Raw genomic sequence first — 25,828 nt, 5'->3', positions numbered from 1 at the left:
TGTGCTCAGCTGGGCCAACCATAGGCCAGGCCTTCAGAGCCTCCAAAAGATTTGGGGCATTTAATAGAAGAAAAAATTGTTGCCCATCTTTCCACCATTTTAAAAAAGGTGATTGGACTTTTTTGGTTCCCAAATGGAATAGAAGCAGCACCACAGTTGCTTGGAATTGGGAAGATCCACGTTCTCTGTTCTGAACCTCCAAAACACACCACTGCACAAACTTCCCTTGTGGCCTTCAGCTCTGCCCTGGTTGATATAGCTAAGGCCAGTGGACTTTATTAGAAATGTGGTGCTTATGGGGCCCTACACATTGTTTTTTTTCTCCTTTGTAAAGTTTTGAGTTTATTTACAATTACTGAAGTGCTTATTGGTCTGAAAAGTTACTCAGCACAAGAGCAGTTGGTAGATCTTAAAAGTTCCTGAAAAAGAAACCAGGCCTAGATGGTTTCATTGGAGTATTTTACCCAGCATTTGGATTGGATGGATGGATGAATACCAATGCTGTGCAATCTCTTCCAGAAAAGAGGAAGGAATATTTCCTAACTTAATTTCATGAGGCCAGTTCTACCCTGATACCCAACGCAGACAATGTTAAAGTATAAAACGATAGACCGGGGCCCCTGGGTGGCTCAGTCGGTTAAGCGTCCGACTTCGGCTCAGGTCATGATCTCGCGGTCCGTGAGTTCGAGCCCTGCGTCAGGCTTTGTGCTGGCAGCTCAGAGCCTGGAGCCTGCTTCAGATTCTGTGTCTCCCTCTCTCTGGCCCTCCCCCATTCATGCTCTGTCTCTCTCTGTCTCAAAAATAAATAAACATTAAAAAAAATAAAAAAAAAATAAAGATAAAACGACAGACCAATATCTCATGAAGATGAATGCAAAAATCCTCAAAAACATTAGCAAATAGAACCCAACCACGTATAAAAAGAATGATACTATGAATCTAGTTTTCTTAGTGGTTATGTAAATACTCAGATTCTATCTATTTGATTTAGAGTTTTCAGATGTGTTTTTTGAGGAATTTGTCCACTTCAAAGATACATAGTTCATGACCGTAGTAAAAATTGTTCATAGCACTCCCTTGTTACCCTTTTGATGGCTATAGGATCTGTAGTAACAGATATCCTACTTTATTCCTAACTTCGATGATTTGTATTTATGCTCTAATTTTTGTCATTCGTACAAAAGGTTAGTCAAGTTTATTTTACTTTTTGGAGAACCAGCATTTTGTTCCCTCCATTCTTCTATGTGAACTACACTGATTTTTGTTTTTATTATTTCTGTCCATCTGCTTTCTTTGGGTTTACTTTGCTCCACTTTTTAAGCTCTTTAGTATAAAGTTCTGTCACTGATTTGAATCATTTTTGTATGTATAATGTGAACATTTAGTGCTATCATTTTTCTTCTCACGGTGTTAGCTGCATCCCACAATTTGCTTTGTTGTATTTCATTTTCATTCAGTGCAGTATATTTGTTAATTATTTCCTATGAAACATCTTCCTGTTTGACCATGGTTTAGTACTATGTTGTTAAATTTCAGAGTCTTTGTAAGTTTTCCTTTTGTCTCTGTTATTGATGTCTAGTTTGACTCCATTGTAGCTAAAGAATATACTCCTTATGGGGAGCCTGGGCAGGTCAGTCAGTCATTTAAGCATCTGACTTTTGGTTTCGGCTCAGGTCATGATCTCATGGTTTTGTGAGTTTGAGCCCTACATTGGGCTCCATGCTGACAATGTGGAGCCTGCTCGGGATCTCTGTCTCCCTCTTTCTCTGCCCCTCTCCCACTCACGCTGTGTCTCTCTCAAAATAAATAATAAATTTAAAAAAAAACTAAAAACAAAAGAAAAATATACTCCTTATGATTTCAATTATTTTAAATTTGTTTAGGTGTGTTTTATGAGTCAGGATATGTATGGACTGTCTTGGTGAATGGTGTTTGAAAAACATTGTTGTTTTCGGATGGAATGATCTATATGTCAGATCCTAGTTCTTGATTATGGTGTTCAGGTTTACTGCATCCTTGCTGATATTTGTTCTGTAGTCCTCAGCTCCTGAGAGAGCAGTGTTGAAGTCCTCAATGATAATGATGAATTTTCTCAGTTTCTGTTTCAGCTCTATCAGTTTTTGCTTCATGCATTTTGTTATTTGGTTCATTCACATTTAGGATTGTTATATCTTCCTGGTGGATTGATTCCTTTATTACTATATAACATCCCTCTTTGTCTCTAGTCAGTTTCTTTCCTATGAAGTCTATTATATTTGATATTAATATGGGAACTTAATGCCTTTTAAAATTCATGGTTGCGTGGTTTTGTTTTTTCTTTTGAATCCGCCTTCACAATCTTTGTCTTTTGATTAGCGTAATTAGAACCAATGTTTAGATAATAAAGTAATTGCTGCTATGTTAGGGCTTAAGTTGGCCATTTTATTACTGAATTAAAATTTGTTTTCTCTAGATCTCATTTTTCTGTATCTCTTTTATTGCTTTTCTGTGGGTTATTTGTTTAAGATTCCATTTAGATCCATTCCTCATGTTTTTTAGTGTATCTCTTTGTATAATTTTCTAAGTGGTTCCTGTGGGTATTACAATACACATATGTGCCTTATCACAGTCTATCAGTATATTATCACTTGGAGTGAAGTGTGAAAATGTTACTTTTGTTTAGGCCCCTTTATTACTGTCCCCACTTTTAAGTCATTGTCTAGAGTATCAAGTGATATTACAACTTATCACATTTGATTTTAAAAACCTGTGGGTGGAAGGATGCCAATTTATATAGTTCTATTTGTGCTCTTTCCATGATTTTTTCTTCCTTCCTGATGTGCCAGTGTTTCTTTTATCATTTTCTCTATTTGAAGAATTTCCTTTTAGCCATTTTTCAAGGTCAGGTCCGCTAGCAGCAAATTCTTAGTTTTCTTTCCCTGGGAATGTGCTTAATTCTACCTTCATTTTTGAAGGATAGTTTTGGTGGATATTCACTCTGCAGTCAATAGTCTTCTTTTAGGACTTCGAAGAAAAATGTTGTGCCACCTTCCTGTGACCTCCGTGATTTCCTGAGAAATCTGCTCTCATTTTGTCCCCCTATGGGTAGTAAGTCATTTCTCTGGGGTTGCTTTCAAGATTTTTTTTTTTCCTTTAGATTTCAAAATTTTAATTATGATGTCTTAGTGTAGATTTCTTAGGATTTGTTTTATTTAGTATTCATTTGGCTTCTTGACTGTATATTTATGTTTCTTGCCAAATATGGGATATTTCTGGGCATTTCTTAAAAATATTTCTTCAAATATTTTCTCAATTCCACTTCTTTTCTTACTTTCTAGGACTTTGATGACACGTTAGCTTTTTTTGTTTTTCTCCCAAAGATTCTGGCTCTTTTTCTCAGTCTTTTTTCTCCATTGTTCAGATGTGCTGAATTCAATTGATCTGCCCTCAAATTCTCCCCAATTCCATTTTCTGCCATAACTCTACCCTTAAGCCCGTCCAAATAGTTTTTACATTTGTTGTCTAGTTTTTTTTTTTAATTTTTTTTAACGTTTATTTATTTTTGAAACAGAGAGAGACAGAGCATGAATGGGGGAGGGTCAGAGAGAGAGGGAGACACAGAATCTGAAACAGGCTCCAGACTCTGAGCGGTCAGCACAGAGCCCGACGCGGGGCTCGAACTCACGGACCGCAAGATCATGACCTGAGCTGAAGTCGGACGCTTAACCGACTGAGCCACCCAGGCGCCCGTTGTCTAGTTTTTAATTTAACAATTTCCCCTTCAACTTTGGTGTAACTTCTATTTTTTGTTGTTGCTGAGATACTGTACTTTTTTCATTTGTTTCAAGAGAACTTGTGATTGCTTGGAGCATTTCTATGATGGCTGCTTTGATATCCCTGTTAGACAGTTCCATTGTCATGCTTATCTCGGTGTTGGTGTCATTTGATTGTCTTTTCTCATTTAAGTTGTGTTTTCCTGGTTCTTAGAATTATGAGTAACTTTTTATTGCACTCTGTACATTTAGCTGTTAAGAAACTCCGGGTCCTCTCTAAACCTTTCATTTAAACAGGGTGACCAGGCAGGCAGTCACCCTGCTTTAAAGGGTACCTCCCCAATTGCAGCCTACTTTTGTGGGCTCTGTTTGATCCAATGACAGTGTCGCTTTCAGAGTTCTTGCAATGCTATTTAGGTCTACTTGACATATTTGATATCACTATTCCTCCCACTTTTCACTGCTGGTATTAGAGTGTGGAAGGAGTTTCCCTAAAACAGGCTACTTGGTGTCCAGATAGAAGGGATGCTCTGGCCCCAAAGAAGAAAAAGCTTCACAGGTTGAGCTGCTAATATGTCAGGATCCCCATGGTGTCTGTCGGTAAGGGAGATGGGTCTCCAGGTGTGGAGGAAGGCTTAGAAAGCAGCCATGTCCAGCTCCCCTCTCTCCTCAGCCATTGAAAGGACCAGTATGCTTCTTGCATTCCACTTGAGGAAAGTGCAGCACTGCCCATTGCTTCCTGCTGGCTTCACACTCATGGGAAAGGAAAGGTCATGACCATTAATGGCAGGGGTTGAGGGCCAGGTAGGAATTTGGGGGAGTCCAGAGAGCAGAGTGCTATGAACTGAATGTGACAGTGTTTGGGTACAGGACCTAAGGAAGTAATGAAAGTTAAATGATGTAAGGATGAAGCCCTCATCTGCTAGGCCTGGCATCCTTGTAAGAGTAAGAAATACCAGAGCTTACTCGCTTTCTGGCACACATACAGGGAAGGGAAATACCATGTGAGGAGAACACACCATCTGCCAGCCAGGAGGTGAGGCTTCAGTAGGTCAGGGTGATCTTGGACTTCCTGTCTCTGGTTTTGTTACGGTAGCCCTGACAAAAGAATACAGTTTTGGTACTGAGAGTGGTGTGCTATCATAGTATATGTGAAAAACTATGGAGGTGTTTTTAGAGCTGGGTGATGGGTAGGGGGTAGAAGAGCTTTGAGGTGCTTGGTAGAGAAAGCTGGGGTTGCCTGAAAGAGACTATGGTAGGAATAGGGGCATTAGAAGTGATTCTGCCCCAGCCTCAGACATAAATGTGGAACATTACTGGAAACTGAAGGAAAGGCATTCCTTGTTATTTATTTACATATATATGGCAGCAAAGAATATGGCCAAGTTGTGTCCCAGTGTTTGGTGCAGGGTAGAAATCTTAAGTAACAGAAGTGACAAATTCCTAGCAAAGTGATGGAAGGTGTAACCTGTTTCTTCTCATAGAAAAATGTGACAAGGGAGGTGAATCGAAGGAAGTGTTCGGCAAAAAGAAGCCAGAACTCGAAGATTTAGAGAATTCTCAGCCTGTCCATATTGCAAAATGAGAAAGCATGTTCTGGAGAAAATACCAGTGGTGTTGCTGGACAGTCATTTGATGGAGATTAGTTTGGAACCAGTCAACCCTCAGTGGAAACTGTGTGGCTCAACTAAGCATATGTAGATGGGACACAGTGAAGGTCAGGTGTCGGACCTCTGTGGTGTTATCCACCAAGAGGAGGAAACAGTGACCCTCATGGTGAAACATATCAGGTCTGCCATCCCCACAGTGGGCTCAGAGGGTGAATGCCTCCATGGTCTCACAGGGGCTGCATGCTGCTACAACAGCAGGACCAGAGGGCAGAGCATCCAACCAGAGATTTTTCTCAAGCCATAAAACGTAACAGAATTTGCTTGCTAGGTCATAAGATGTGCTTGGGACCCATCAATTTTTTCTTCTTTCCCCCTGTGGAAAGGAATGCAAATTCTACATCTGTGGTAACTTGTCTGGTTCACAGATTCACAGCTGGAGAGGAACTTTGCCTCAAAATGAAATATACCCCTAACCTCACCCACACTTGATTTACATGAGATTTTGGATAGAGTCAGTGCTGGAATGGGTCAGCACTTTGGGAGCTTTTAAGAATATGGATGTGAGGGGCGCCTGGGTGGCTCAGTGGGTTGGGCATCTGACGTCGGCTCAGGTCATGATCTCGCGGTCTGTGAGTTTGAGCCCCGCATAGGGCTCTGTGCTGACAGCTCAGAGCCTGCAGCCTGTTTCAGATTCTGTGTCTCCCTCTCTCTCTGACCTTCCCCCATTCATGCTCTGTCTCTCTCTGTCTCAAAAATGAATAAACGTTAAAAAAAATTATTCTATGGATGTGAGAACATGAATTTTGGGGGTTTGGAGGACTATTATGGACTGAATTACTCCAAATTCATACATTGAAGCCAGAACCCCCCAATGCAACCTTATTTGGTCATAGATTGGGGGCTCTAACCTAGTAAGTCTGGTATCCTTAGAAGAGGGGCAGACACCAGGAAAGAGCATGCACAAAGGCCATGTGAGGACACAGTAAGAATGCAGGCATCTGCCAGCTGAGGAGAGAGGCTTCAGTAGAAACCCAAGTACACACATCGATCCTGGACTTCAGTCCCAAGAACTGTGTGAAAACTGTTCTTCAGCCATCAAGTTTGTGGCGTTTTTTTAATGGCAGCTTTAGCAAATCAAAACCATCGCTAGTACAGAAAATAAACCATAAATTAATGATCTTACAATCATTGAAAACACATTTTTTTTTCCCTCCACTGCATTTGAAGAAAGTGGAACATTTCCTAGTGCTTTCTGCTATCTTCACAACCGTGAGGAAAGGAAAGGTCAGGAGAGCAGCTCTTGAGGTGGGAGGCGATGGCCAGACTTGGTCCTCCTATGTCTGTGGAGGTGAGACTTCTGGCTGAAGCCTCGGCCACACTCCCTGCACACATACGGCTTCTCTCCTGAGTGGGTGCGCTGGTGTCTGATGAGGGCCGACCTGAAGCCGAAGCCACGCCCACACTCACTGCACACGCACGGCTTCTCCCCTGAGTGTGTCCTCTGGTCAGAGGTGAAGTGAGACTTCTGGCCCAGTCCTTGCTCACACACTCTGTACACATCAGTCGCCTCCCCTGAGTGTGTCCTCTGGTGTCTGGTGAGCAGCGACTTGAAGCCAAAGGTACGTCCACACTCCGGGCACAGGTAAGGCTTCTCCCCTGTATGTGTCCTCTGGTGTCTGATGAGGGTAACCTTCTGGCCAAAGCCACGCCCACACTCAGGGCACAGGTAAGGCCTCTCCCCTGTATGTGTCCTCTGGTGTCCCATGAGGGAGACCTTCTGGCTAAAGCCGCGGCCACACTCAGGGCACAGGTAAGGCTTCTCCCCCGTGTGTGTCCTCTGGTGTCTGACAAGGGTGACCTTCTGGCGAAAGCCATGCCCACATTCAGCACAGATATAAGGCTTCTCCCCTGAGTGTGTGACTTGGTGACTGAGGAGCAGTGCCTGCTGCCTGAAACCACGCCCACACTCAAGGCACAAGAAGGGTCTTTCACTGGAATGTGAGCTTCGGTGTTGGAGGAGCGATGCCTTCTGGCAAAAGCCTCTCCCACACTCGGGACACACAAAGGGCTTCTCCTCCAAGTGTGTCCTCTGGTGCAGGATCAGGGCGATCTTTTGGCGAAAGCCCCGCCCACATTCCTGACATTCGAAGGGCCTCTCCCCAGAGTGTATCCTCTTGTGGTTGGTAAGTGAGGACGTGTACCTGAAGTGGCGGCCACACTCCCGACACACATAAGGCTTCTCCCCTGAGTGTTTCCTCTGGTGGATGGTGAGGGAGGACTTGCGGCCAAAGCCTCGCCCGCACTCCCTACAGCTGTAAGGCTTTTCTCCTGAGTGTGTCCTTTGGTGCTTGGTGAGGTCTGACCTCTGGCAGAAGCCTCTGCCACATTCAGGACATACGTGATGTTTCTGGAGGCTTAAGAGACTGGATTTGGGACCAAGTCCCAGTCTGTATTTCCCACACATGGCTGCTCCAGATGCTGAAAGGTCTGCTTCTTCAGGACACATCCCCTGGTCCACTCCCCCAGCTCTTTTGCCTTCTACCCAGTCTGCTGGCCGACCCTGAGAGGATCTGAAGAGCACCCGGGAAACCCCACTCAGCTCAAGTCTCCTTTCTATCTCTTCCTCCTCTCCTTGTTCACTTGAGCAGCTTGGAGCTTCCGTTGAGATGGGGCTTCCTGCATATGAGCTTGGGAAGATCTGAGGAAGGTGACCGCACAGCACGTACTGTTGAAGGAACTGTGGACTGGAAAAGGCCACCGGGCAGGAATGGACACATGGCTGGAATTCTGTTCCTGGTTCTGCCGGAGAGAAAATGTTGGTCAGAATCACTACAGGCACCTTGTGAAAGGTTGGTCGTACCTGCCCAGCAGTCATTGCTCCGATGTTCTCACAACCAAGACTTCCTTTACAGACCTACTTTCCATCCTTTGCTGACACATTATTGCATATCTCACTACAACACAGAAGATACACATGATGAGGCAGCTCTAAACACCAGCCCAGCCCTATAAACTGCTGCCATTAGAGTTACACATTTCCACCAATACAGTTCACTTGCAAGACATAATCAATGCTAATGCAAACGTTAATCCACAAATGTATATATGCTTCCACTAAGAAACAATGTGACTCATGGGGGCAGGGAGCGCAAGATGGCGGAGTAGGAGGACCTCAGCTCACCCCATCCCATGTTTACAACTAGGTGTCACTCACATCCACAGCAGTAAACTGGAGAGTGATCTGGCAGAACAGACTCCACAACTAAACAGAGAGCAGTCACATCTGAGAGATTATGAAGGACAGAAACGGTCGTCAGGAGCTGCCCAAAAGGAGGAAAGAAGGAGCAGTGAGGAGCTGTGGTCACGGGGATGGGAAGCCCACACAGAAAAAGGAAATCCCCATAGCATCCTGCCCTGAAAACCAGAGGAGCTGAATTCTGTGAGTCTGTATACCCAGTGGGATTTGGAGCTAGAGCTTTAAAAGTCAACCACTTCAGCACTGGGTGAGTGATAACCAGGGCCTGCCCCTAAAGTGCAGCCCAAGGAGAGTCAACACAGAAACGACAGCTTGCACAACAGGAGGGAGATCTGTTTATGCTGATTTTGGAGTGTGCTGAGGAGACTTCTCTGGGAACAAAGGAACTGGCAGGTGACATTTTCCTTCCCCCACTCCCCAAGCATAAACACAGGGCCACCTGTGGGAAGTGGGGCTGCACGGACACTTGCTAGCAGTGTGCCATGTCCATGTATTCTCCTGAGGACTTGCTCATCCTGCTGGCCTTGGCCCTGGGCTTATCACAAATTCTTTTAATACCCTGTGTGCCATGCCCCTCTGGCCTGCATTTCTTTGGGGGATCTGGTTTAGGATTAGCAGCTCAGTGCAAATTTTGCCAATGTAGTGTACATGCCCTGCCCAGTTCCTGCAGAACCCCAGGTCACAGCCACTCCTGTGCTCTGCACCCCTGGCTGTTGCCTTGCTTTGGGGGATCAGCCTAGGACACACGGCTCAATGCAAATTTTGTTAACATCGTACATGCCATGACCGTCTATCACACGTCAACTGCCACGTGCCCGTTGTTGCCACCTCAGCTGCTTGCGTTACCCCTCGCCACTGCCAATGTGCACCACGCTCCTAGCCACCACCGTGCTTTATGGCATCTATAGCCTAGGACTAGTGGCTCAATGCAAATTTTGCTAATACTGCCATCCCACTCTTGAGCCCTCGTATGGTCACTCCACTTTCAGAGCCAGCCTGATTCAGTCTCCCTAACACCACAGAGCAGGCACAGCCCATAACAGGCAGGATGAGTGAAGTCTGGACTGAAAAGAAAAGCTACTCAGACACAATAGTAGGATGCAAGCAACACACATAGGAGACACCCCTGAAGCGCCAGGTCCTGGTGAACAGGGGACACTACAGGACCTCTTCTTCATAGAACCACTGCTTTCAAGAGCAAGACACATTGTAGACTTTGCTAACACATAGAAACAGACAAGATGAGACAGAGGAATATGTCCCAAATGAAAGACCATGATAAAAACACAGTAGGAGAGCTAAGAGAATTTAAATTAATGACCATAATGATACTCACTGGACTTGAGCAAAGAATGGAGGACATCAGTGAGATTCTTAACACAGAGATAAAAAATAACGTATCAGAGATGAAGAACTCCATAAATGAAACCAGAAATACAACAGATGGAATAGGCAACAGGAAGGAAAGGAATGTATCAGCGACCTGGAGGATAGAGTAATGAAAAGCAATCAAGCTGAGCAAAAGAGAGACAAATACTCCATAATGAGGATAGAGTTAGGGAAGTCAGTGACACCATCAAGCATAGTAACATTCACATTATAGGGATCCCAGAAGAAGTGGGGGGGGGGGATAGAAAATGTATATGAAGAAATAATAGATGAAAATTTCCTAATTCGGGAGGGAAACAAATCCAGATCCAGGAGGCACAGAGATCCCTCAACAAAATCAACCCAAGGAGGTCTGCACCAAGACACATAGCAATTAAAACGGCAAGAAACAGTGGTAAAGAATTTAGATATTGCAAGACAAAAGAGGACAGGTACATGGGGAAACTCCATAAGGCTGTTAGATTTTTTAGCAGAAACTTGCTGGCCAGAAGGGGTTGGCATGATGTACTCAAAATGCTAAAAGGGAAGTATCTGCAGCCAAGAATACTCTATCCACCAAGGCCATCATTCAGAATAGAAGAAGAGGAACAAGAATTTCCCAGACAAAAACTATAGGAGTTTGTGACCACTAAACCAGACCTGCAAGAAATGTTAAAGGGAATTCTTTCAGTGGAAAGTTGATAAGTGAGAGTGTGAAAAGTAAACACAAAAATAGTAAGAATAAGTATTTCTGTAAAAAATCAGTCAAGACATTCATAAAAGGATATAAAATGGGACACCATATATCTAAAACATGGAGGGAAGGAGTAAAGAATGAGTTTAACATTGAGCAGCCCTCAGCTTAACATAGACTGCTACAGATGCAGAAAATGTTAGATATAAACTGAATGGTAACCACAAAAAAAAAAAAGTAATAGATAAGCAAAACATAAAAAATCTAAATATATCACTAAAGAAAACCAACAAACCACAAAAGAATCAGAAAACTACAAATATAACCGCAAAACAAGTAACAAAATGGCAATACATAACTATCAATAATTACTTTCAATGTAAATGGAATAAATGCTCCAATCAAAAGAATGACAGAAGGGTGACAGGATACATTAAAAAAAAACAAAACAAAAAACCCATCTATATGCTGCCTACAAAAGGCTCATTTCAGACCTGGAGACACATGAAGATTCAAAGTGAAGGGATAGAGAATATCATGCAAATGGATGTCAAAAGAAAGCTTGGTGTAGCAATACTTATATCAGACAAAATAGACTATAAAACAAAGTCTGTAAAAAGAGACAAGTACACTATATAATAATAAAAGGGAGATCCAACAAGATCTAGCAATTGTAAATAGTTATGCACCCAATATGGCAACACCCAACTATGTAAAACAGTTAATAACAAACATAAAGGAACTATGTTATAGTAATACAATAACAGTAGGGGACTTTAACATCCCACTTACATCAATGGACAGATCATCCAAACAAAGAAAAGCAACAAGGAAAACAGTGGCTTTGAATGACACATGGGAACAGATGGATTTAACATATGTTCAGAACATTCTACCCTAAAACAAGATAGAATACACATTCTTTTCAAGTGCACATAGAATGTTCTCCAAAATAGATCACATATTATGCCACAAAACAAGTATCAACAAATTTAAAAAGATTGATGTCATACCATGCATTTTTCTCAACCACAACCCTATGAAACTAAAAATCAACCATAAGAAAAAATCTGGAAAGACCACAAATACATGAGGGTTAAATACTATGCTACTAAACAATAAGTGGGTCAACCAAGAAATCAAAGAATAAATCAAAGAAAGAGTACATGGAAACAAATGAAAGTGAAAACACAATGGTCCAAAAACTTTAGGAATGCAGCAAGAGTTGTTCTAAGAGGGAAGTTTATAATACATCAAGAAGCAAGAAAAATCTCAAACAACCTAATCTTACACCTGAAGGAGCTAAAAAAAGAACAACAAAAACCCAAAACCAGCAGAGGGAAGGAAAGAATAAAAATTAGAGCAGAAATAAATGATACAGAAACTAAAAAAATAGAACAGTGAAACCAGGAGCTGGCTCTTTGAAAACATCAAGAAAACTGAAAAGGTTCTAGTCAAACTCATCAAAAAAAAAAAAAAAAAAAAAAAATCAAAATCAAAATCACAAGTTGGAGAAATAGTAACCAACAATAATACAAACTAAGAGAATGTTATGAAAAACTACATGCCAACAAGTTAGACAACCTAGAAGAAACAGATAAATTCCTAGAAACATATAACCTACCAAAACTGAAGCAGGAAGAAATAGAAAATCTGAAGAGACCAGTTATCAGCAAGGAGACTGAAATCAATAATCAAAAACTTCCAACAAACAGAAGTCCAGGACCAGATGGCTTCACAGGCAAATTCTACCAAACACTTAAAGAGTTAACCTATTCTCGAATTCATTTTGGGAGGCCAGTATACCCGATAGCAAAACCAGATAAAGACACCACCAAAGAAAAGAACTACAGGCCAATATCTCTGATGAACATAGATGCAAAAATCCTTCCCAAAGTACTAGCAAAGAGAATCCAACAATACATTAAAAAAATCATTCACCAAGATCAAGTGATTTATTCCCAGGATTCACAGGTGATTCAATATTTGCAAATCAATCAATTTGATACATCACATCAATAAGAGAAAGTATAAAAATCATATTTCAGTAGACACAGAAAAATCATCTGTAAAAGTAAAGCATCCATCCATAATAAAAACTCTCAACAAAGTAGGTTTAGAGGGAATATAACATAATAAAGGCCATATATAAAAAACCAACAGTAAACATCATCCTTAATGGGGTAAAAACTGTTTTCCCCCTAAGGTCAGGAACAAGACAAGGGTGTCCACTCTCACCACTTTTATTCAACAAAACATTGGAAGTACTAGCCACAGTAATTAGACAACATACAGAAAAGGAATTCAAATTGGTAAGGAAGAAATAAAGCTTTTACTACTTACCAATTTGAATTCCTTTTCTGTATGTTGTCTAATAACATAGGTGACAGGAGAGTATACATAGAAAACCCTAAGGACTCCACCAAAAAGCTACTAGAACTGATAAAGGAATTCAGTGAAGTTGCAGGATACAAAAGCAATGTGCAGAAATCTGTTGCATTTCTATACACCAATAATGAAACAGCAGAAAGAGAAATTAAGAAAACCATCCTATTTACAATTGCACCAAAAGGAGTAAAATACCTAGGAATAAACTTGAGAGGTGCCTGAAAACTATAAAGCTAATATAAGAATTTTATATTATAAAATTCTATAAACTATATTTATAAAACACTATAAAAAACTATAAATATAAAAAACTATTAAACTATAAAAAACTATTTATAAACTATAAAACTAAGAAATTAAAGACAACATAAGGAAATGAAAAAAACATTCCATGCTCACAGATTGGAAGAACAAATACTGTCAAAATGTCTATACTACCCAAAGCAATCTACACATTTAATGCAATACCTATCAAATACCAACAGCAACAATCCTAAAATTTATATGGAACCACAAAAGACCCCAAATTTTATGAGAAACTGATCTTAAAATTTAAGTGGAAATGCAGAGGACCTACACTGCCCAAAGCAGTCTTTAAAAAGAAAAATTAGGGGTACCTGGGTGGCTCCATTGGTTGAGCATCTGACTCTTGATTTTGGCTTGGATTTTGGCCCAGGGTCATGGGATCAAGCCCCATGTTGGGGGGTGGGGGAGGAGGGGGTTGAGCATGGACCCTGCTTGGAATCTCACTCTCTCTAAAATAAAAGAAAAACTTCTACCTGACTTACAGAGAGAGGGAGAGTACTTCCACTACCTGGCTTCAAGACTTCTGATGGTCCTACAGTAATACAGTGTGGTTTGTTTAAGGATAGGGCTATTCTATTGAAGAAATAGAACTGAAAGTGTAAAACAGACCCACACTTAGCCACTGGATTTTCAACAAAGCAATTCAGTGAGGGGAAGGCAAGTCTTTTCAGCAGTTGATGCTAGAGCCACTGGGTATCCATATGAAAGAGTAAAATCTTGATTCCTGCCTGACACCATATACAAAAGTTACTTCAAGGTGGATCATGGACTTAAAAGCTAAAACTATATAGCATTTAGAAAATATAAATTATCTTCATGACAATAAAAATTTTAAAGGAGAAAAATTAGACTTCCTCAAAATTAAACATCTGCTTATCAAAAGTAACTTTAAAAAATGAACAGAAAGGTTTCAGACTAAGAAAATGTTTGCAAAATGTACATATGACAAATTGGTATCCAGGATTAATAATTCATAGAAATCAACAATTTTAAAATGCAATAAACTGGAAGAAGATTTAATAAATACTTCGCAAAGTAAGATATACAATAAAGCACAAAGAAAGTGCTCAACACTTAACCATCAGGGAAATGGAAATTAAAGATCCCATGAGAAACCACTACATATCCATCACAGATAAGGTGAAAACTGTGGGGGAAGTTGTGAGACAAATGTCACTCTCTTCTTGTGTGTTCATGGAAGTGAAATATGGTACAGCCAGTTTGGAAAATAGTCATTTCTCATAATATTGCATATACTGTACCCTGTGACTCAGTGTATCAAACTGAATGGTATCCCACCAAAATTCATTTCTACCTATAGGACTTCTTTTGAAATCAGGTTTTTGCAGATGTGATCAAGTTAAGATGGGTCATACCAAATTAGGGTGAGCCTTAATCCAATGACTGGTGTCCTTACAAGGAGAGAGACTTAGATACAGAGATGCATAGAAGGAAGGCTGTGTGGTCACAAGGCATGGATTGGACTGACAAAGCAACAAGCCAAGGAATGATTGCCAGCAACCACCAGAAGCCAGGAGAGGTGAGGAACAGATTCTCCCTCCAAACCTCCAAAAAGAACCAACCCTGCCAGCAGGTTGATTTTGGACTTCTAACTTCTGAACTGTGAGAATAGATTTCTTTTGTTTTAGCCTTTCAGTTTGTGGTAAATTGTTACAGCAACCCTAGGAAACTAATACACCTGGCGTTACTCTAGGTCTTTATCCAAAGGAAATGAAAACATAGGCTTACCAAAACAAAAAAACCTAGCATAAGATTACTAATAACAGCTTTTTCACAGTAACTAAGGACTAGAAACCATCAAGGTGTCTGCCAAGGAGAAAGGATAAATAGTTGTATATTCACATGATGGGAAGCCACGCAGCATTAAAAAGGAACAGGTTACTAATGTATGCAACAACATGGATGAAGTTCAAAAACTTTGTACTGGGTGAAGAAGCCTACACAAAAGAATACGTATCATTCCACTCATGCAAAATTGTATAGTGGGCAAAATTCATGATGAAATAAAATCAAGACCAGAGGTACCTCTGAGGGTTAGGGTGGGAGTTTACTGGAATGGGCCATAAGGAACTATCTGGAATGCTAGTAATCTGTATTTTGATAAAGTTTGGATTGTAGAGATAGACACATTGTTTGAACTCTAGCAAACTTAAGAATTTGCATTTCCTGTAAGTAAATTCTACCTGAAAAGAAATACACTAGGTAATGATACACATCTACCCATTGCTCCTGTGGTCAACCACCTTACATGACTCTGCTTAGCTGAGAAGAACTACCAGGGATTACCCTCTTAAAATGCAGTGTCTGAAGATGCTTAGCTGGACACCCTAGACCTAAGTCCGTGGGCCCCTGCCTGCCAACTACTCACATGAGCCAACCTAGGAAGAGATGGTCTCTTTCCCCTCACTTGTTAGACCATCTTTGCCAGGTCCATTCAGTGGTCAGATCAGATCTTACACACACACACACACACACACACACACACACACACACACCTGCCAACCACTTTTGGATAGAGATCGTCTGGGAAGAATGAACAGAGATGCAAGGACATGCCACAAAGACCTTGCAAAATGACAGCAATAGCCATCCATAACCAGAGGCTTCATAAGCTCTTTACCCATAGGGAGAACACCAGTCTCTTTTCCAAGGAAACTAAATCCTTTATACAGTGCACAGACTCAGATATGCCCAGCTCTCCATGAGAGGAACTGCTTGCACTAAACCCCTCACTCTTACTAACCAAGGAGATATTGCTAGAAATCTGTCAGAATGGCCAAAATAAAAAATAGGGCTAATACCAGATACTGGCAAGAATGTGGAGAAACAATCATGCAGACGTTGCTAGTGGGAAGATAAAATGGTGTAACCATTCTAGACATGGCTATGGCTCTTTTTTACAAAACTAAACATTTATTTACTATATGACTCAGCAACTGCACTCTTCAGCATTTATCCCAGAAATAAGGCCTTAGGTTCACACAAAAACCCGTATAGAAATGTTGAAAGCACCTTCATCTATAAAAGCCCCAAACTGTAAACAACTGGAATATCCTTCAGTGGGTGAATGGTTTAACAAACTGTGGTACATTCATACTATGGAATACTAGTCAGCAATAAAAGGAATGAAGTATTGGTACATGCTACAGTTTGGATGGATCACAAGAGAATTATGCTGAATGAAAAAAGGCCATCCCAAAATGTTAACATACTATATGATTTCTTTTATATAACATTCTTGAAATGAAAATTCATAGAGAAAGAGAACAGATTAGTAGTTGCCAGACAGGACAGGGGAGGAGGGAGAGAGTTGGCTGTGGCTATAAAAGAGCAGCACAAGGGATCCCTGTGATGGAACTATTCTGTATCTTTGGATATACTGGCAGTTACAGGAATGTACATGGGATAAAATTTCATAGATCTAAACAAACATACACCCACACATACAAAAGAGTGAAGGTAAAACTGGTGAAACCTGAATAAGGTCAGTGCATTATGTTAACAAAAATACAAGCCTGATTTAACAAGGGGAAAAAAAAAAAAAACTCCATTCACCTCATATGTGGAATTTAATACACAAAACAGATGAACATAGGGGAAGGAAGAAAAAAAAAAAAAAAAGAGGAAGGCAAACCATCAGAGACTATTAACTTTAGGAAACAAACTGAGAGTTACCAGAGGGGAGGTAGGTGGGAGATGGGCTAAATGGGTGATGGATATTGAGGGCACTTGTAATGAGCACTGTGTATTAGATATAAGTGATGTATCACTAAATTCTCCTGAAACCAATATTACCCTATATGTTAACTAACTAGAATTTAAACTTGAAACATAAAAAGAAAAAAAGGACTGCACTTGTCAAGAATGACACATGGAATTGTTTTGAATCACTCTATTGTACACCTGAAACTAATGTAACACTGTATGTTAACTAAAATTAAAATAAAAACTTTATAAAAGACTAAAAAAAAAATAGATCATAAATGATCACCTCAAAACATGCTCAGAAAACATTTAACAAAATCCAACATCTATTCCCAATAAAAACTTTTAGCAAAGAAGGAACAGAAGTTTCTTGTGCTCATAAAGGGCAGCTATAAAACTTAAACTTAGGAGAAAGCATTCCCCCATAAGATCAGGAACAAGGAAAGGATGTCCACTCTCACCATTTAAATTGATCATTGCACTGGATGTTCTCACCTGTGCAATGTGACAAGAAAAATAAAGACATACTGAATGTAAAGAAGTAAAACTATACTTATTCACAAATAACATAATCATCTATTAGAAAATCCTATAGAATTTGACAAAAGCTACTAGAACTAAAAAGTAAGTATGCAAGTTTACCAGATACAAGATGATTATCCATAAGTTAATTGTGTTTCTCTGTACTTTCAACAATTGAAAACAATGTGAAAATAGCTTCAATAGTATAAAAAATATGAAATATAGAGGGATAAATCTGAGTAGAAATGCATAAGACCTCTGTACTAAAAATTATAAAACAAGGCTGACAAAAATTAAAAGAACTCCCATAAAAATGGATATACCGTGTTCACATATTGGGTGATACAGTGTTATTTCCATGTAAATTCTCTCCAAAATGAGGTAGATTTAATTCATTCCAAATCAGAATCCCAAGTAGGGTGTGTGTGTGTGTGTGTGTGTGTGTGTGTGTGTGAAAATTGCTATTCTAAATCCATATGGAAATTCAAAGAACCTAGAATAATTAAAACAACTTGAAAAAGGAAAAAACGTTGGAGATTTATACTGTCTGAACTCCAAACTTATAAGGCTACAGTAATCGAGACCGTGTGGTATTGGCATCAAGGTAGAAAAAGGAGTGAAAAAAAAAAAAAAATAGAATCCAAATATAGACCTGTACACATTTGGTCAATTCATTTACCACAAAGGTAAATAGGCAATTCAATAAACAACAGGTTGCCTTTTCAATAAATGGTGCTGGAAAATTTAGGTATTTGTATGCAAAAACAAATGTACTTAAATCCAGAGGTGGTACCAAGTATAAAAATTTATTCACAATAGATTATAGAGCTGAATATAAAATAAAAATTGTAACACTTCTAAAAGGAAAAAAAGATGAAAATCTCTTTCACCTTAAGTCAGGCAAATATTTCTTAAACACATTACCAAAAGTGAAATTCGTGAGACAAAAACTTGGACTTCATCAAAATTAGGAATTTCTCTTTGAAAGACTATTAAAAGATTGAAAAGGTGGGGCACCTGGGTGGTTCAGTCGGTTAAGTGTCCAACTCTTGATTTCAGCTCAGGTCATGAGCTCACAGTTCATGAGATTCAGCCCCATGTCCAGCTCTGTGCTGACAGCACAGAACCTGCTTGGGATTCTCTCTCCCCCTCCCCTTGCACACTCTCTCTCTCTCAAAATAAAGAAAAGAAAAGGAAGCCATAGGGAAAATATTTGTAAATCAAACATCTGACAATGACCTTCTATACAGAATATATGAAGAACTTTCAGAACTCAGTAACAAAAATATAAGAAAACAATTTTTTTTAATGGGCAAAAGATTCAAAGAGACATTTTACCAAAGGTGTACGGATGGCAAATAAGCATATGAAAACATCATCAGCCATTAGGAAACTGTCAGGCAAAACCAGATGCCACTACACAGCTATGCAAATGTCTAAAATGAAAACAATACCAGGGTGTCTGAGTGGCTCAGTCGGTTGGGTGGCTCAGTAGGTTGAGTGTCCGACTTTTGATTTCAGCTCAGATCATGATCCCAGGGTGGTGGGATCGAGCCCTGCATCCACACTGAGCATGGAGCCTGCTTAAGATTCTCTCTCCCTCTGCCCTTCTCCCCCCCTTCGCATGTGCTCACTCTCTCCCTCTTTCTCACAAAAATAAGAAACTTTTTATTTCTTTGCCAAGTTTTGGCAAAGATGTGGAGCATCTGGAACCCTCATACCTTGCTGGTGGGAATGTGAATAGCATAGCCACTTTGGAAAACAGCTTTTGAATTCTGTAAAAAGTTAAATATACACTATATCCTATAACCCAGCCATTCCCAGTTCCGGGTATTTATCCAAGAGAAATAAAAGACTTGTCATGAACATCCATGCTGATTTTACTTGTATTAATCAAAACTGGAGACTACTCAAATGTCTTTCAGTAGGTGAATGGTTAAATGAATTGTGCTATCTGTAATGGAATACTATCCAGCAGTAAAAAGAAATGAACTATGATACAAACAGCATTATGGATGAAATTAAAAATAATTATGTTGAGTGAAAGAATCTGGTATACATTCTATATATTTAACTTACATTAATTCTGGAAAATGTGAGCAAATCTATGATAGAAAGCAGAGCAGTGGGTGCCCGAGTCTGCGGAGGAGGGAAAGACGAAAGGATAGGAGATAGGGACTATAATGAGGCACAAGGAAACTTTGAGGTGACAGTTATGCTTGGTATTTGGATTGTAGCAGTGATTCCATAGCGGTAGCCAAATTTTACACTTTAAATACGTGTAGTTTTTTATATTAAATTATTTATCCCTAAACTGTTATACCATAATATACCATAATACATTTTATATTATACCATTATTATAGCTTATATAATAGTTTCTCTTAAAAAAAAAAAAAGACAAAAGCACTGATTTTGCTATAAAGTACAAGTCCAGATATATGGTTGTATTTAGAAACAAAATGCCAGGAATGTTGAAAACAAAAGAATAAAAAAAATAAATCAGGAAAAAATTTATTCTTACCTCCAGTCATTCACATAAAATTGATTCCCACTGGATTAAAGACCTACATGTTCTCAGAATTTATATGGAATTTCTACAAATCAATAACAGAAACAGCCCAAATGAAAAGGAGGGAAACCCCATGAACAGACAAATCACAGAAGACATAAATGACCAAACAACAGAGGAAGAGATACTCATGCTCCCTGAAAAGCAAAGCTCCTCTGAGATTCACCGCGAAGTGAAGAAGTCTGACAATACTTGGTATTGGTGAGGATGTGTGGGACAAGAACCTCTGAGATTCACTGCAAAGGGAAGAAATCTGGCAATACCCAGTATTGGTGAGGATGTGGGACAAGAAACTCTAGGCTGGAAAAATTCTTGCCCGTTTCTATGGAAGTAACAGGAATATGTAGATAGCATTATTTAATAGCCAAAATTGGAAATAAGTGTCCAAAAGAAGGGAACTGGTAATGTGTTTTAACAGGATACTCACACAAAGTCAGTGAAAAAGCATGTTCCAGAAGGATGGGTACAGCACAATACTATGTGCTGAATTTACAAACATGCAAAACAACACTATATGCTTGAAGGACCCATCGAATGGGGAAAAAGAAAAAGGGCACATGAGAATGCTAATGCACAAACTGGATTCTTGGCTGGGGTGGAAGAGCAGGACACAACAGGGAAGGTGTGGGGGCTGTTAACGTGTTCTAACATCTATTTCTTAGGCTGCAGGGAAGGCACACAGGCACTCATATAATTCTACACACCCTGTTGTAATCTTAAATAATCCATCATAAAAGAAGCAAGCTTATGGGAATTTATGGAGTAAAACCAATGCACTAAGAAATTCACATGTTATGAACAAAAACTAGATAGTGTCTCCCAGAGACAGCAGACTTAGTCTCAGAAGGCAAGTGCTATGCAGAATATCAGGCCAACCAACAAAAGCCCAAGAACAAGGAGATCCTAGAACTGGAAAAGGTGCTGGAAAAGAGGCACCACATGAACAGAATGAGCCTGCGTAGGGGAGGGGAGGACGGCCAGGGAAGCCCTCTCTGGGTAAGCAGGATATCATGGAAGGGGGGCCCAAAGAAGAGCCCTCCCCAGGAGTTCATAAGCACTCCTTCCTCATCTGCTAAGCACCTCACTGCCTGGTCTCCTCTCCGGCCCACTGCTTCCCACTCACCTGGACAAAGGTCCAGAAGACATTCGCTCTCCTCTTTCCAGGGCTCATCCCCTTGCTCCAGCTGGGTGATGAGTTTGGGTTTGGAAAAGGCAATTCCTACTCACAGGGAAAGAAACCAAGGTGACCCTGGGTTAGTGGTTTAAGAGGCTATGGCAGAACTCAGAGTCAGCAGGGGAATGCAATAACCCAGAAAGCGGGTGGGGGGGGGGGGGGGGGGGGGGGGGGAAAAGCCCCCCGGGGGGGGGGGAAGGGGAAACAAGGGGGGGGGGGGGGGGGGGGGGGGGGGGGCGGTGGCAGTGTGCAAAGGCTCTCTGAGTGCTGAGAAAGGATGACTAAGGGGAGGGGGAGTCCCGGATCTAAAGTCTCCCCTGTGGTTAACTGAATACCAGTATTCCCAAATTTGAGGCAAGATCACTTTGGAGGAAGGGCCCAACCTTGGAAGAGTCCTGGCAATTCAGTGTCACATAGCTTCACCCCCACCCCGCCACACACACACCTTCACTATTTCAGCTCTGCAGAATCCAAACACTCTCTAGGGACATAGGGAAAATATTGTTTTTCTTTTTGAGCCAAAAGTATCATGGCTACTACATAAAATCTTAAGATGTTCACAGGCAGTCTGAGACCTGAGACAAGACATCCTTACCCAGCGACACCAAGTGGCTGTAGTTCTCCAGCATTACATCCCGATACAGGGTCCTCTGAGCAGGACTCAGTAGCCTCCACTCCTTCTGGGTGAAGGCCACAGCCACATCCCTGAAGGCCATTAATGCCTGTAACACAAACACATTCCTGCTCACCCAGAAGCAAACCACATGCACTAGTCAACCTAAGCTAAGCCACTAACTAGGGCCAAGGTAGGAAGAAAGGCTGGTGTGGGGCCCCAGGTGAGATTCAAAGCCCCTGCTTTTAACCCAAAATCTAGTGCCGTGTGTTCAAGACTATTAATCCCCTTCTCACATTGCTCATGGGTCTAGTTAGGGGGTCCTCTCTTTTCTTCTCTTGATCTTATGTCTATGAAGCTGCTATATAGTAGGTCTTGAAATCAGGTAGATCACCTTATTCTTCTTTTTACTCTGTTGACTGTTCAAATCCACAAATGTGGTATGTCTCTCCATTTATTGTCTTCTGATTTCTTCCATCAGCATTTTGTGATTTTCAGCATACAAATCCATATGTTTTGTTAGATTGACACCTTAGAATCTCTTTAAGTGATTTTAATGGTATTTTTAATTTCAGTGACACTATGTTCATTGCTAGGATACAAAAATACAATTGTTTCTATCTTTATCTTAAATCCTACAGCCTGGCTGAACTCACTTAGTTCTAGGATTTTTTTTCCTCCTAGATTCCTTTAGATTTTCTACATAGACAAGCATGGCATCTGCATATAGGGACAGAATTATTTCTTCCTTTATAATCTATAATCTATATGCATTTTATTTCCTCTATTTTTTTGGTGCCAATTTTAAATACAGTTTTAAGACATTGTATTTTCTACTTAACAATACAGTGCTTATAAAGTGTAATGTTGTATTTCCTTTCCTTGTGCACATATTCCATATTCAAGTATCAAGAATGCCCAGTTTATTAACTATAGCAGCTCAACTTCACTGCCATGGAATTTGCTACAAATTTGGGTCCTTCAAATATTTTGTGTGAAACAATGCTAAACCTATTCTCAGGTTGGCTTAATCAACCTCTTCAATGGTGGGCCCAGAGGAGGCACCACCAGAGGGGGGAGCCCCACCACCAGGGAAGCCTCCAGGCATTCCTTCAGGCATGCCTCCTGCACTCTGGTACAGCTTTGTAATGATGGGATTGCAGACCTTCTCCAGCTCTTTCTGCTGATGTTCAAATTCTTCCTTTTCTGCAGTCTGGTTCTTATCCAGCCAGTTGATGATTTCATTACACTTATCCAGAATCTTCTGTTTGTCCTCATTATTGATTTTACTCTTTTCATCTTCAACAGTTGCTTTCATGTTGAATGCGTACGATTCAAGTGAATTCTTGGAGGACACTTTGTCTCGCTGCTTCTCATCTTCTGCTTTGTACTTCTCAGCTTCCTGGACCATGAGCTCAATGTCTTCCTTGCTCAAGCGACCTTTGTTGTTTGTGATGGTGATCTTATTCTCTTTTCCTGTACTCTTATCCACAGCAGAGACATTGAGAATGCCATTAGCATCAATATCAAAGGTAACCTCAATCTGAGGAACGCCATGGGGGGCAGGACGTATGCCTGTGAGTTCAAACTTGCCAAGTAGGTTGTTATCCTTGGTCATGGCACGCTCACCTTCATAAACCTGAATGAGCACACCAGGCTGGTTGTCAGAGTAGGTAGTGAAGGTTTGGGTCTGTTTAGTAGGAATGGTAGAATTGTGCTTGATGAGAACAGTCATGACTCCACCAGCAGTTTCAATGCCAAGAGAAAGGGGAGTGACCTCCAACAGCAGCAAATCTTGAACATTTTCAGATTTGTCTCCAGGAAGGATGGCTGCCTGGACAGCTGCACCATAAGCGACAGCTTCATCAGGGTTGATGCTCTTATTCAGTTCCTTCCCATTGAAAAAGTCTTGTAGAAGTTTCTGAATCTTGGGGATACGTGTAGAACCACCCACCAAGACAATATCATGGATCTGAGACTTGTCTAGCTTGGCATCCTGAAGAGCTTTCTCTACAGGGCCCAGGGTGCCACAGAACAGGTCAGTATTTAATTCTTCAAACCAGGCACGAGTAATAGAGGTATAGAAGTTGATTCCTTCATATAGAGAACCAATCTCAATACTGGCCTAGGTGCTGGAAGAAAGTGTATGCTTGGCATGCTTGCAAGAGGTACAGAGGCAACGGACTGCCTTCTTGTTCTCACTGATGTCCTTCTTATATTTGCGCTTGAACTCTGCAATAAAATGGTTTACCATTCGGTTGTCAAAGTCTTCTCCACCTAAGTGGGTGTCTCCAGCAGTAGATTTGACCTCAAAGATCCCATCTTCAATAGTGAGGATTGACACATCAAAAGTGCCACCTCCCAAGTCAAAGATCAGCACATTCCTTTCGGCTCCAACCTTTTTCTCTAAGCCATAAGCAATAGCAGCAGCAGTTGGCTGCTGTACTTTGATGATTCAAAGTACATTAAGACCAGCAATAGTTCCAGCATCTTTGGTAGCCTGACGCTGAGCATTGTTAAAATAGGCAGGTACTGTGACTACAGCATTGGTAACAGTCTTCCCAAGGTAAGCCTCTGTGATTTCCTTTATCTTTGTCAAAACCATAGAAGACACCTCCTCTGGATAGAAACTTTTGGTCTCTCCCTTGTATTCTACTTGGACCTTGGGCCTGCCGGCATCATTCACCACCATGAGGGGCCAGTGCTTCATATCAGATTGGACAACAGCATCGTCGAATCCACGCCCAATCAGGCGTTTGGCATCAAAAACTGTGTTGGTGGGGTTCGTTGCAACTTGATTCTTTGCAGCATCACCGATCAATCGTTCAGTGTCAGTAAAGGCTACATAACTTGGGGTGGTTCAGTTTCCCTGATCATTGGCAATTATTTCCACTTTCCTGTGCTAGAAGGCACCCACACAAGAGTAGGTGGTGCCAAGACCAATGCCACCTGCAGGTCCCTTAGACATAGTTGCTTCATTATGGGCCCAGCCTGGCTTTTGAAGGAAACAGCTACCTGGAGAGCAGTCAATGATCTGTTTCCTCTTGCTTTATTGCAGAACTTGTAGCACAATGAGTGGTGAGAGCAGACATCTTTGCCTTATTCTTAACATGAGGAGAAAAGCATTATGTCTCACAGCGTTAAGATAAGATGCCACGTCATACCCTCTATGATGGCTACTACCAAAGAAAAGGGAGAGAACAAGTTCTGGCAGTGTGGAGACATTTATGCATTTCTGATGGGAAATGTAAAATGGTGTGGTTTTTGTGGAAGAGTCCAGCAGTTCCTCAAAATGTTAAACATACCACTGACCCTGTGATTCAGCAACTCCACTCCTAGCTATCTACCCCTATATACTTGTACAGCAAAGTCCCTAACATAATGGCATTATTCACAATAGCTCAAATGGCCATCAACATAAAATGTGGTGTATGCATACAATGGCATATGTTGAGCCTTAGAAACAAAGGAAATTCTGATACATTCAACACCAAGGATTAGCGTTGAAAACGTTAAGTGAAATATGCCAGTCTAAGAAGGACAAAAAGTGTTTGATTCCACTTACAGCAGGTAACCGAGAATGGGCAAGTCCATAAAGTAAAACAGAGGTTACCAAGAGCTGGGAGGAGTGGGGAATGAGGAAGGAGTCCATGTTTAATGGACACAGTTTTAGCTTGGGAAGATGAAACAGTGCTGGAGATGGAGAATGGGAATGGTTTCACAACAGTGTGCATGTACTTAACACCACTGAACCGTGCATTTAAAAATGGTTAAGAGGCACCTGGATGGCTTGGTTGAGTGTCTGACTCTTGATTTCGGCTCAGGTCATGATCCCAGGGTCATGGGA

The 25,828-nt window shown here is 40.9% G+C and overlaps 1 protein-coding gene and 1 pseudogene across 7 annotated transcripts in view; both read right to left on the bottom strand.

Moving 5' to 3' along the window:
* Nucleotides 1-6,165: 6,165 nt before the first annotated feature.
* ZNF169 (zinc finger protein 169) overlaps nucleotides 6,166-25,828 on the bottom strand; it is a 55,751-nt gene continuing 36,088 nt past the window's right edge. For 4 of the 7 annotated variants that reach the window (XM_049638678.1, XM_049638517.1, XM_049638753.1 and 1 more), the window contains exons 3-5: nucleotides 21,964-22,090; nucleotides 21,318-21,413; nucleotides 6,166-8,161 (exon numbers count right to left, since the gene is read on the bottom strand). In XM_049638678.1, the coding sequence (XP_049494635.1) occupies nucleotides 6,648-8,161; nucleotides 21,318-21,413; nucleotides 21,964-22,090 (1,737 nt within the window). In that variant the 3' untranslated portion in view covers nucleotides 6,166-6,647. The remainder of the gene's footprint in view (nucleotides 8,162-21,317; nucleotides 21,414-21,963; nucleotides 22,091-25,828) is intronic. The other 3 variants (XM_049638821.1, XM_049638968.1, XM_049638897.1) reach the window with 1 other exon arrangement.
* LOC125928370 (heat shock cognate 71 kDa protein-like) lies at nucleotides 22,795-25,043 on the bottom strand (annotated as a pseudogene).

Source organism: Panthera uncia, chromosome D4, assembly GCF_023721935.1.
Source record: "Panthera uncia isolate 11264 chromosome D4, Puncia_PCG_1.0, whole genome shotgun sequence".
Lineage (NCBI taxonomy): Eukaryota > Metazoa > Chordata > Mammalia > Carnivora > Felidae > Panthera > Panthera uncia.
The sequence above is the reverse complement of the archived record's forward strand: the minus strand, read 5'-3'. Positions and strand labels throughout refer to the sequence as shown.